Source organism: Colias philodice, chromosome 18, assembly GCF_061535455.1.
Source record: "Colias philodice isolate Cphi_HAF_F1 chromosome 18, ilColPhil1 Martin Lab GWU primary, whole genome shotgun sequence".
NCBI lineage: Eukaryota > Metazoa > Arthropoda > Insecta > Lepidoptera > Pieridae > Colias > Colias philodice.
The window spans coordinates 3740974-3755271 of record NC_143103.1 but is presented as its reverse complement, the minus strand read 5'-3'; the positions used below and the strand labels follow the sequence as shown (position 1 = coordinate 3755271).

Below are 14298 nucleotides of genomic sequence, written 5' to 3'. Positions count from 1 at the left end.
GCAGTAAAAGAAAAACCCGCATAGTTCCCGTTCCCGTGGGATTTCCAGGATTGCGTCATTTTCCCGGGATAAAAAGTAGCCTATGTCCGTTCTCGGGTATCAAAATATATCCATACCAAATTTCATGAAAATTGGTTCAGTAGTTCAGGCGTGATTGAGTAACAGACAGACAGACAGAGTTACTTTCGCATTTATACTTAATATTAAGTATGGATTGTAAAATTAAAACTCGAATATATCTCGTATATAATAAGAACAATTAAAACTGATTGATGACGGTGTGTAGGTATAACTATTAATTCAGAACTTGTTTAGAGGAATTATGTATTCATAAAATGGGATGTGAACGTGATGTATAGCAGAGATTCACGCAAAAATAAAAAGTAACGTTTTAAACATTTGCGAATTGTACAGAGGCCAATATCCCATATTATGTCTTGGCCTTATGAACCTCATAAAATATTGATACAAATAACATGAAAAATGATGAAATCTCGCTACAAATTCCCATAAATAAACATTATCGAGATAATATACGCCATAACTGCGTCGACTATAAAATTTTTATGATATTGGGTTATATCAAAATTTGCCGATACCCTTGACCCGTCATAACAACGTCTGTTCGAATCACACCATTCGCGAATCGTTTATACAAATATTAGCAAAAGAAAAAGTCATGTTTGTCCAATAAATATTATGCGATAAATTTTGAGACGGCGTTTGAAAAATATTTTCCAAGTATTATTTCGATTTAATGTGAATTATTTAGAAATAAGTGTGGATGAACAGCCGGTCAGTCGAAATAGACGTTATCTTATCGATGTTACAAACGGCAAATCCTATTTTATCAACTTATGGAACACCTTAATATGTAACGGCAATATTTTATCGAAATATGTTGCAATAGAACGCTGAGGTGTGAATATTTTTCAGTCTATTGGTGCATTGAAAGGCATTTAAACGATGACCTATAAATTTACACAGATAAATTATATACGAGTTTCATTGTTTTGTATTCCAATATATGATAATGCAATTTATCTAAGGACAATAAAACAATATGATACACTTATATGACGTTATCATCTTAAATTTCAATTCATGCCTTATTTCTCTCGCTGTACATTATTACATTTTATTAAACAGTTTCATACTGGACAATTTTATCATTTATTTCTAAATCTTATCGTATTAATTATTCTACCGATTGATTGATTATATTTAAAAGGTAAACAACGCATTTCCATTGTAGTACATCCTTATTGACTCTCATGTCCATCTACAGAAAGCGAATGACGTATTTATTTGACGCAATGACGTTTTAACGATATGATAAACATATACTGCTTTGAATAATGCCGCCCCTCCTAAAGCTTCTTATAGTGTCGAAGAATATTATGTAATAACTGATAACTTCATCTACTGATGCATGGAACATACATTACCAATTAAAAAATTGCTATGTGAATAAATATAAGATTGTTATCTTGTTCATTCTACTCAATGTGGTTGACATTCTCTTTTCGTCCTATATATACAGCACAATATACACATTCAATTTAAAATTATTAAACTTAAACAAGATTACCAACACCATTAAAATTATGGTGGGTTTGAAAAATTAGGTATTGATGAGAAATTCCAAAGATGAGCACATTTTTCATATATTCAGGTGTTGATTCTTGTAATTCTATTCATTTTCGACCTATAAGGGCCCTTTATATCAAAACAACATATTCTGAAACAAATAAACGATTTTTGTTATATTTATTGAAACCACTCCATCCTCTGAAAATGAAAATCAAAATACTATCTAGTAAATTTCTCAATTTTTATCCATTAATAATTTCTCCTTATTCCTCAGGTGATACACGTCACCGGCCACATGCTAACCGATGAAAAAGCCAAGATAATTGAAAACAACAACACGGAAGACGAAGACAGTAAGGACGGTACGAAGAAATTCAATAAAAATGGCGCGCTCGTGGCTGTAGCTCGCCCGATACCGCACCCGTCGAATATTGAGATACCATTGGACAGCAAGACGTTCCTGTCCAAGCATAGTCTGGATATGAAGTTTACTTACACTGATGATGGGTAAGGATCGCTTTTATAATGCAAAAAATCAATAAGAACTATAAGTAATATTCATTGGGTTTATTTTTCGCAGTATATTTTTTTTTATTGAATATAGAAGGAAATGGTGTAGCCAAAGATATACAAAAATGAGGATGTTTAATTTTTTAGTCTGTCAAATTTAATAATAAAAACTCATTTCGGTATACACATAAGAGAGATACGCCACGACTTGAGAACTTTCATCTATCTGGTAATCAACTGTTAAAAAAGTGTAGGAACTAATCACCAGAGTGCGCTGTAACTAATATTGTATTTTTTATTTAACTTTCTCAATGCAATCTTGAGTATTTCAAGTGCTTATATAGTTCTAAATAAAGTAGGTAACATTAAAAATTCCTCACTATTTATGTGACCATAAAAATTGCATTTTACAAAAAAAAAATTCTTGAAATAATGTATGTTCTTGTACTTACCATGAATAAATCGTTCGTTATTTATTGATTAACGAATTCGTCGGAAAACCTTAGTTGCGTTGTATATAACAGATTATTATTATTATAATATATACGTATTATATAGTATGCAATATAGTTGTATTCTTTTAATTCCTTATATGTATTTATAAACTGTGGTTATTTATTTTTATGTAAATATAATATATATATATATATATATAAGTATATGTATATAAGTATATGTATTTCACAATATGGGTAAAATAACCGCAATATATTATATTCTATACATGCAAACATATATAATTATTTTATTTCTTAATTAATTGTTTTATTATCTACCAGCAGAGAGAGACACTTTAGACTTAAGCATTTTGTTGTCTGGTGGGGCCCTGAAAACCAGCGCTATGCTGACCATATCGGCATAGCATAAGCTGAGCGGCCTTACCCTTTAGGTCGCCAGTCGCCACACAAATCATATTCTTAGTTTTAATTTTTATGTTAGATTATATTTAAGAGTGTATTTTTATATTGTTTCTTTTTTTTTTGTTTGTGTTGGTGGTGGTAATTTGGTGTGCCTAATAAAAATTATTTTATTCTTTTATTCTTATTTAAGTATCTATTTCACTTTGATAGGATTATTGTTTCATTGATTTCTGCTTATTATATTACCTTGTTCCTGCTTTTACGTATACTTGACACACTGTCTATTATTATATCCTTAAAATATTTTTTTTTTGTATTGAGGAAAGTTAGTAAGGAGGTATGAATATATGTTTCTGTATTCTTTCACATGAAAACCACTGAACTTGGGCTTTGATGATACTTGGGCTGTAGCTTATTTACCAAAATTATACTAAGCTATCTGGCTAAGGCTCATGTGCGGGTAAACCGCTACCGCACAGATAGTTTTAAATAAAAAATCTTTATTTTAGGTGTTTTTAGTAAGAGATTTTATAAAAATGCATTCTTCTTGTAGTTTTGAATTGCATCTTATGACAACAATATGAACTGACAAAGTTCTATGTGATATTAAGGATAATTTTTTTTTAAATTTCAAGTTTCACAAATTATATTATACCTAATGTTTTATCAATACCCATAAACGATGTTGTAAAACTGCTGTAAATGAGATAAAAAACAATTTATTGTGACTATGGTTGTCTAAACCATATTGGCAATATCTGATATATGCTTGTTATTCAAGTAATTTAACTCAGTATCATAAAGCATATGAATATGGTTAAGACATTTTGCAATTTCCCTTACAAATACGTAAAGCATGCATATTCAACACTTTAAATAGTTTTATACTGGCCATCTGATTACTATGGTACGAGTCATATATAGATTTATATGTATTGAGGTCTATGTGACCTTTAGTTATTGATAAAACGACAATTTATTATTGTTCCACTAAAACAAAGTTTGTACGTAGTTTCGTATTTTAACACAAGATGGCGCTTTTTACAATAGCCGCCGTATTACCTGACTGAATTTAGGTAACGCTTCGTACAGTAATGTTTGACCTTCACAATGTCCCATGCGACTCGGTTGTATAATATCAACAAAAATATCACCTTCAACGTATTTTGTAGGTTAAACATGATTCTGTTTTGTGCTCAGTACATGATAAACGTACCAAGTGATGGAAATGATGCAAATAGTGCTGTGATTTGTGAAGTGTAGATGATTTTATTGTTTTATAAATGTGTTCTTGTTGTTATTCTGTGCAGTTCTTTTGTTTTGTGAATTTAAATGAAATGGCGGGGTTTTTGAATTCGACTACTACTTTAGTAAGTAGTTTTGTTTACTTTTAATGTAGTAAATCCGCGCTTTATTATAAATTACTGTATTTTGAACTAGTAGGAGTGTTTATAATTGAATAATTAAATTTATGAAACAAATATTTATTAGGTTTGGCGATAGGTCATTCAAGGTTAACTAAGTACCGGTAAACATAACCTAAACATGAAACATATAGGTCACATTGGAAGTAACCTTTCGTACCATGGTGAATATAACTTTTTATTTCAGATAAAATTATTGAAAGTTAAGCATTATCCAGGGAATAAAAACGTCAAACACCTGTTAAATTATAATTATGAGTACCTATATTTACTTCATATTATAGGTTTTAGATTTTTTTGATGCCTATTAAATACTTCAGAACTTAAAATAGGTTGTTTGTTATTTATTAAATATTAACAATTTAAAACTCCTACAAATAATTTTCAAATTATCAAGAAGGTACCCAAACCCAACGTCATTACTATAATACAAAGGTCATTAACGGATAATGCAAGTGTTCGCAACACAATAAGTTTAATATCATATTATTAATATTTTGTATGTTTGTTGCAGTTTAATGAATACCCTTGGATTCGACTCCAGCGAGTTGATCGGTCGTTCCGCATACGACTACCATCACGCCGCAGACAGCGCATCATTGGTACATCAATTCAAGTCGCGTAAGTCTTAATATTTTATTATTTCCATAAAATATATACTACATACTATGTATTAACTTTTGTACATTGCCACGAAGAAAAAAAATGTAGATATAGGTTTTTATTGTCAAGCGCCATCTATTGTTAGTTCCTTGAACTAAGATAACAAACATGACGTGATAACGTTGCTATTGTGGCAAACTAGGTGGCGGTAGCAGTCTGAAAATAATAAAATAATTTATTTGTGCCAAATTCATCATACTAGATCACGTGAATAACTTTAAAATAGCTTTCTATTTTTGTATTATATAACAATAACTATACATTCCTTTAAAAACGAAAATAGGTTATTACGTAGTAATTAACGGCAACACGGTTTAGCTTAACTACAATTCTATTTACATAGCGTACTATAATATATTCCTTGCATATTTATAATGTATCTATGACGGTGTGAAGTATTTAAACAAGTCATTAACGTCAGCGTCCCGTAAGAATCGCATTTTATTCTTACGTGGCTATTTTAACAACCGGATATGTTTTTGGCACTCGTTGAGTCACTGAGATCTGATAAATGGTGCTTTTGTTTGATTTATGTATAATTGTTTAATTATTAGCAATTGTTCAAGTAATTGGGATTGGCTTTTGTTAAAGTATTTTAGCTCAACTTTTGATGTTCCTTACCATTTATAGCATACGGCAGACCCCATACTGATAACTAAAATCGCCTGAAATAGACGCTGATGATAATAAATGTTTTTTACGTACTTAATTTTTCTAAGTACCAATTTATTAATATTAAATGTGTTTTTATGCGAATCCCACTAGTAACAGGTAACATTTTAAGCTGAGTAGGTACCTACTTTAAGTCTAACTAATAGGTATAAATCAGAAATGAATCATTGATAAGTGATAAGCTTATATCATTAAAAGTGATTAGACTAGAAACTCGTTTTTGATAAATTGATTATAATTAATCAGCCTTTCTAAATCTCAAATCATTAATCAAATGAATGCTTATATCACAGTAAGCTTCAGTTTTGATTACAATAGTAATTTTTTATTGGCTATTTCTTTATCATGTTTGTTCAACACCCTCTGTGTGTTTACTTAATTTCATTGTAATCGGTACAGTGGTATTTGCGTGAAAGAGTAACAAACACACACATTCACATCCTCACAAACTTTCGCATTTATAATATTAGTAGGATAGGATATCATAGATGTTTGCTCGTTAAAAACAAACAAAGAATGCAATATAGTTGCAGTACTTGGAAGATTCTCAAGGCTCAAACGATAATTATTTAATGAATGACATAAGTTCATCCGTTTGACCGCCATTTTTAGTTGGTTCCAATTTTACAATCCGATTGTGTCACACCATATTAATATTAATTTTTATAATTCAACTTAACTTCATCTATTAATGATTCGAAAATTGCTCTGCTAATTCGGTTTTTATGTAATAAAAATATTTATGAAAGGCAATTGTCTCTTTTATCTCTATGCTTTAAAAATATAAAATAACCAACTGCCAGCTTAGCATGCGGCATGCGCGCCGCGACTAAATTATTATGGTGGTAATATAACTTCAAATGACCAATTATCTATTTATTGCAAAAAGATCCCGATTAATATAATAGCATTTATCTTTATCATTACGTGCGTCTAATTGAGTATTGACTATTGATAAAACAATTGCAAAATTGTTATGAAACTGTACTAGAAGATTCCATTTCAAAGCAAACGCGAATATGAAGCCTGCGTATGAGCCCCATAAAGAGTTCATACCTTCTATATAATGTTCGCTAACAATTTGCCAATTGACCATAATACGTGTATGATCATTGTCATTGGGAATTGTGCAATAGTTCAATCTTTTAGCTATTACATCTAACTGTTCTTTATTTGTTACTAGCTTTCCGCCCGCGGCTTCGCCCGCGTTTTAAAGAAAAACCCGTATAGTGGGATGTCCGGGATGAAACCTATCCTTAGTAAGTTAGTGTTAATTCAAGTTTGAAGTTACCCTCTATATGTGTGCTAAATTTCATAGTAAACGGTTTAGTAGTATTTGCGTGAAAGAGTAACAAGAAGTCAAGAACACACACACACACATCCTCGCAAACTTTCGCATTTATAATATTGGCACAGTATTACAATATTATTTCATAGATATTGTAATACTGTGATATTGGTAGGATTCCAATCACACATACCACGCGCAATGTGATGCCCGCTGTTATTTTTTTCGCTCACCTATCGTTTATTAGTTTCAATGCCAATAAATACTTCGGGGAAATTTATGATATCTTAGGTTAATTATTCAACAGTTTTTCCATTGTGTTGAAGCGTATTGAGGTCGAAATTAACATAGCAAATAATTGTATAGGTATTAGAAAGTTAAATAAGGAAATATTGAGGTTTGTAACAATTTATAAGAAATTAAATTATTTGATGTCATCTTTTTATCCACCTCAATTTATGCTGCTCTTTCTTCATGGTACTTGACGAGATAAAAAATAATTTTAATATTATTTCTAAAATTTAATAAGAAATTACGAAATAATATAGCACAGAAATGTTTCAAGGCCTTTCATGTAATTTATCGTAATTAAAATAAATAAATAAATAAATAAATATTATAGGACATTATTACACAAATCGACCTAGTCCCACAGTAAGCTCAATTAAGGCTTGTGTTGTGGGTACTAGGCGACGATAAATATAATATTTAATAAATACATATATAGATAATAACACCCAGACCCAAGAACAAATAAATGAGTTCATCACACAAATATTTGCCCTGACCGGGGATCGAACCCGGGACCGTCGGCTCAGTAGGCAGTTACTTTACCACTGCGCCAACCGCGTCGTCAAAATAAAAAAAAATGCCTAAAACCTAAAACGTCAATATTAAAAAAAAATAACTTAAACAATATTTGTCCTTGTCAAATTAACTTTGTGATTTTTAAGTTAATTGTAAATGGAGTTTTTTACAGTTTAGTACTGAACTAGCAGAAACTATTACGCCGTACGTTTTCAGACTGAGTTAATTAAAGACATCCCTAACTTGCCTAGGGGTGTTATCTTTTGTTTTTATTACGCCTCGGGTTTCTTGTTTCGTGACGCTTAATTCCTTTGTTATTGACTGAGATTTGTGTTTTTACATAGTACATTGTTTCTTACGTATAAAAGAGTAGCGTTAGTCCGTGATTTCACTCGCGTTTTCTTTAAAAATAACACCTAATAATACTTCTTCAGGAAATTTCATCCAATCCCATCAGTCGATTTTTCGTGAAAGACTAAAAAATTATTACTAGACTATTAGTTTGTGTGCGTAACAATACTAGCGGAATTTATTTTCAATATTTTTATTTCTTACATTAATGAACGCTATGAAAAATATATTATCTATTGTTTTACGTTATTACAGTTCTTATTGTTTAAAAAATATAATTTTTATAAAGTATTTACGGTGATATTTTTACGATTGTTAATAATTATATTCAAGAGAAGTACGAATTACGAATTATTATTACAAATTGGCGATAGTAGGTACCTACCTAGTCATGATATTTGGGTACACGTTTAAGGTGATGAATTAATTTTTCTAACATTTACGGCCCTTTTCAAACCTTCGTAATTTTTATATTATTAAAGTTGTCGTGATGAAAATTCTTGACAAGAAAGTTCAATAGTAACACAATACGTCTACCGTTTTAGAAACATGATTCCATGATATTTTCTCGATAGAAAAAAAATACAAAGTTATCATTGTTATTTTTTTTTAATCTCTGGCATCTTCAAAATAACAAACGTAAAGTTACGACTTTTTGGATATTAACTATAAAATATACAACCTATACGTCTACCGATTTAGAATTTTGAAATATGCGATGGTTTTGAAATAAACAAGAAATACTTGAAATTAGCGCGCGACCAGCCAATATAGCGAGAGCCGCCCTGTACCTTCCTACCCCGATCGCTGCACGAGTCATTCCCGCTACGGCCGTCACACGGGGAACTTGTGTCGCTCGCGCAATCGTAAAAAAGGGTGACAACACGATAAGACAAATGGGGACAATAAAGAAAATAAGAAGAAGAAACATAAAGGTTGGAGGAAAAAGAATGCTTACAATTGGAACAAATTAATGAAGTAAGTTGGTTTTATTTTAAATTTGATGATAATTGTATTATAGACGATGTTTGATATATAATTAATTATTAATATAATTAATAATTATAATTGTATTATAGATATGTTTTAAGTACATAACGAATGTGTAAGATTTTTTCATGTATAGCATAAATAATCTTTTCAGAAATCCGGAATCCAGAAGGAAAATAAACCAAATGATTGTTCACAATGTGAATCCACTCCTTCGTAAGTACCTTTATTCAGTCAAAAATGTATGTTATCAAAGCTCTACTGGTTTTATCGCATGATTCCATTTTTAGCAAAAAGCAACAAAGTGCAAAGAAATAAAAAATCATGGTGAACTTAGTGGAAGTATGGTGGACATAATATGGAACAGGAGCTCATTGGAGTAGTATTATATTTAAAAAAAATACGAAATAATTTCAAGAATTACATTTCTTAGAAGGTGGTAGATAAGTATGTTGTATAAAGAATTTGATGTTGATATTTATTTCATTTATACTTACTACACCTGTGCGGGAAATTGCTTAGTAATAAAACAGGTTTATATTCATATTTACATAGTAATGTGAGTTTTCATTTCGAAAAATTTTGTGTAAGTATATTAAATTGAGTTCCTGGGTGATCTGGAAACACAATTGGGCCCGGAAGATGGCGCTGCAGTCACTCCTCCTAATGACATGAACCGATTTGGATGAATATTTGTGTGCACATTTCATTTTTGTGGGATGATTGGTTGATTCGCTTTCACATTAGCTAATATTATGTATTTTTGTTGTTAGAAAGTAAACTTAATTTAATGTTTATAATACATTATTATTAGTATAAATAAGCCAGTGTTCGTCTCACATTGCTGTACCTGCCTACCTACCCTACCAGGGCCTAACTTTGTTCTGGCTATTTTATTTTGATTATTTGTAATGAATAATTACAATTATAATAGAGTGCAAAAAATAAATACATGCGTCAATATATTTTGTGTTTTTTTTAAACAATTTTTTTATTTAAAAAAATATCATTCCGACCGCGGCTTTGCCCGCGTGGAATTAGATTATATCGTGAACCCTGTCTTATCCCACAGAAGTGTTCAGTTCGGATAAAAAGTATCCTATGTGTAAATCCAGGCAATTAACTATATTTTATCAAAATTGGAAATGTAGTCTTCACGTGATTAAGTAACAACTAACAAAAAAATATACAAATTAACATCCAAAGTTTCGCATCAGTTTTACTGTATTAGTGATATCTTCCACTCTTGACTTTGACTGAGAAGAATTAGGGTTTATAACTTCTTTCAGAAATAGTACCTTTCATTTCTGGGCATGACGTAATATCTACGTCAGCATCAAATTCTATCTAAATCCATTCAGTAGTCCGCGTTATTGAGTACCATTTCATTTTTTCAGAGTAACAATATTTTTTGTTATTTTAAAGATTATTTATAACCTGTATTATTTTGTAATAAAGTAAACATTTCGAAATAATAATAATTATTAATAATGTCTAAGTAGTTGTTAAAAAGAAGATTATTTGTTTATAAGCAAGAAAATAAAACCAATAAATCAACAATTAAATATATGTATAAGAATATTATAACTGTATGACGACTCCATACATGTTTGTCCCGAGTCGGCCAGCGGCAGCGCGGCGAGTTTGCAAGAATGACTTCGCGCACACCCGCGTTCGCGATAGCGAGCTATTAGACTCCGCCCGCCAAGCAGTAGATTTTTTTTTTGTGTATCGTCTTAACTACATTATATTCAGAAATTATTACATTTTTACATATTCTGGCGTGTGTCACGCTTGCTTACCTTTCGAGCTAGGCAAATCTGAATCCAATTAATTTAATTATATTATGTCTCTTTGTATTTATACACTTTTCGTCGTGATAATAACATGCAGGTTATGAATTGAAATATATATAGATTTAATTTCAATATACATTAAGACTACCTTAAAATTAAATTGCAGAGAGGAAGTAAAATATGTACAAAATATATATTTATAACTAAGGAATATGGATAGGTGGGATCCACGGTATGTTCTCATTAAATATCTGTCACAACAATATGCCATGCATGAGCCAATTTAATAACGTTGTTTCAATAATCCATTATGTGAATATATCGCTTTCAGATACATCCGATATAACTTATCAAACTATCGCCAATAGCAGCAAATTGAATTTGTAAACACAAGGGGAATGCTTAATATTCAGCCGGGAATAGAGAATTTCTTACGAATGTCGCTTTTCTCGACCTTGTTACCTAACAGTGGATAAAATATTACCCCGGTAAACAGATCTAACAGTAGCGTAACTCCCAAGAAAACGTTAGATACAGTGCATTCACACAAGCAGACGCATCGACGAGACTCATTTAAGCGGGCATCAGTTTAGAAGTACCTACCCTTTGAAGTCTCGTCGATACGTATGTTTGTGTGAGAGAGCCGTTTTGAACGTTTTGTAGGGAGTAGCGCTACTGTTCGTATCTGTTTACTGTGATGTTACCCCTCGGTCGCGTGGGTGGTTTCGTGTGGGTATATTGTTACGCGCCAAGGGTATTAATTTGGTGTATTATAGGTTATAAATTGATGTTGATAAGCGGTAATAGACACCTTACTAAAATTTGAGGTATTAAATGTAAATATGAGAAGTAAGGTTAGGAAAAGTAGCCCTGTGTGGTGGGAAGTTGAATACATAGTATTATAATGATTGGTGGATTTAATGAGAAATCGTATAACTTGAAGTATTATTTAATAGATCTTAATTATACAGCGTATACTAATAGCTTCAAAATGAAATGTCTAAAATTAAGTTTATATACTTACTGGCTGCTCCGGAATTTTCATTCAATTCCCTTGAGAAAATAGTTCCATTGCAGCCGGTATTACTTCGCAAAAAAAGTTTTTAATTACAAATTCAAAAGCGTATCTCGCGACTCAATCTCCTTGTGTTTATAAATACTAAATAATATTATTTTAGTTTCAAGTCAGAGTTATAACTTGTTCTGATTGTGTCCGAAGACTTTTTCTATCGTCTATTTTATTACTTACAGCTTTTGCTATAAAACCTCCATGTTATGGTTTAATGGAGGACAGGGTGAACTTTGTGCCACTTTTAATGTTTTCTTGTATCGTTTAGATCGCTGTTTGTGCTCGATTAATTGTTTCTTTTTTTTTAATATTTCTGTTATTTGAAGCAATTCTGTATTACGTGTATGAATGTTGGGTTCAGGATATCGTAATGACGAATCTCTTACGATAATACCTACTTTTATTGGATTTCAGAATATTAATTCTTCGTGAGTCCGATTACATAGTGATTAGTAGCTGTAGGTATAATGGAGTGTTTTCGTTGTCATTTGATATTTATTGGTAACCAAATTGATACGCAAGCGTGAAATACTTAGTGAAAATTTGAAGGTTATGATATTATTGTTCTTTAATGACCGTATTTTAAAAATTTGCACTGAAATTCGTCGATATAAAACGGCATCGACAACATCATTTTATATAATACTTAGTGTTAAAAACTTCGTTGTTACAAAAAAAAGATAGCAAATTTAAATGTATTTTTGGTGTCGAAATTATCTTAGCTTAATTACTTAATTATGTATGTATGTATGAGCATTTTTTATTCGAGCATTTAAATTTTAAACATTCATACATTTGCGACGGTCTAGCAAGGCGTGCCCGTACTCTTTGTTGTTTTATATAACAGCCCTGCTGGGAAGGCGAAATTAAATTGAACAACTTTAGTATTTACAAAGGAACAGTTTACTTAACAGTTTACATTTTACATGTGAACGCTCGAGGTGAAATTCATTAAGCAAACTCGAGACTGTTTTATGATAGGCGAAGACAATGTTAGTCTTCAAAATTCACATAAATTTAATCATCGTTAATTCTTCTAAAAGACATTTTATTGTACGGGCCAGTTTCACCAGTTATAAATATCACCGCATGTAACACTTTGACGTATATTTCAATAAACATTTGTCATTTTAACTAACAGATAAGCTAACCAGAATATATATCGGGAAGTTTTGAATATGGCTATAAAACTAATAACGGTAAGTAGATTGATAAACAGTTTTATTAACGACTATTATTATCATACGTAGTTCTCACACGTGTAGGAGTCCTTATGTGTTGTTACTTGTTACCTACCTGGCTATTGTCGATTTAATTTGTTTAAAAGGTAATATAGTTATGCCCGTATTCTTCAATTAATTTAATATTGTTTTTCATAAGTAATTAGTGAAAATCCGTCGATTTCCACGTGTAAGTACGTCTTTGTTAATCAATTTTACCAACAAAAAAACATGTCAAATTGTTAACAATTTACCCAATTAACTACTAAAGATCAAATCGAAAACTGTATGAGTATTCAAATAAACAAGATGTATGCTAGTTTAACGGTTAAGGATAAAGGATCCGCTACAAAATCTCCGACAGTAAAAATGGCATCCTCACGTAAACGCTTAAAACTGGATTACGATCACAAGGTAATACAATTCAGGTTCAATTTTATTAACTCTCCTGTCGTCACGCATTTCAATACACAAGATTCAGGTGCCTTTTCGATTTATTTTTGTCTCGTAAAATAATTTGGGCGACGCCTACGCATTCTTCATTATGGACTCGTAAATTATATCCGTTTTATGACTTCGGTAAAACGGTACTTGGAAATTAGTGAAAGTATTTACGTTTTCAGCTCTGAAATTATATTTTAATTTTAAATATTTATTTATATTTTATGATGCTATTTTCTTTTCTTATGAGATAAGAGAGCGTAATAACGCCTTTAGTTACACTATTACGCGCCTAACAAGGTGTTATAAAAGCTAGAACTACAGCAACGCGTTAAATATTAAATGAAGAGTTACACAAATCTGTACCTTACTGGCAAGTAAATAAAATAAAAAACCCTTCGCCTTCCGCGTTCAATCTGGATGTTATATTTGGTGAAAAATAAAACTAGACTCAGGGTCACGGTCGAGGTCACACGGCACGGCTCACGCATCGAACAGCTGGCCAGATGAATGGGCATGCGTGCTGTTTGTAAATATAGCCGTGATTTACAGATAATATGTAATGCGACTTTTTAGTAAACAGATACTGATTTATTATAGGTTGCTTAAGATAA

General features: G+C 31.1%; 1 protein-coding gene across 3 annotated transcripts in view; it reads left to right on the top strand.

Annotated features, from left to right (window-relative positions):
• LOC149480337 (uncharacterized) overlaps positions 1-14298 on the top strand; it is an 80653-nt gene that overhangs the window by 29409 nt on the left and 36946 nt on the right. For all 3 annotated transcript variants that reach the window (XM_089706465.1, XM_089706466.1, XM_089706467.1), the window contains exons 5-6: positions 1868-2100; positions 4902-5008. In XM_089706465.1, the coding sequence (XP_089562591.1) occupies positions 1868-2100; positions 4902-5008 (340 nt within the window). The remainder of the gene's footprint in view (positions 1-1867; positions 2101-4901; positions 5009-14298) is intronic.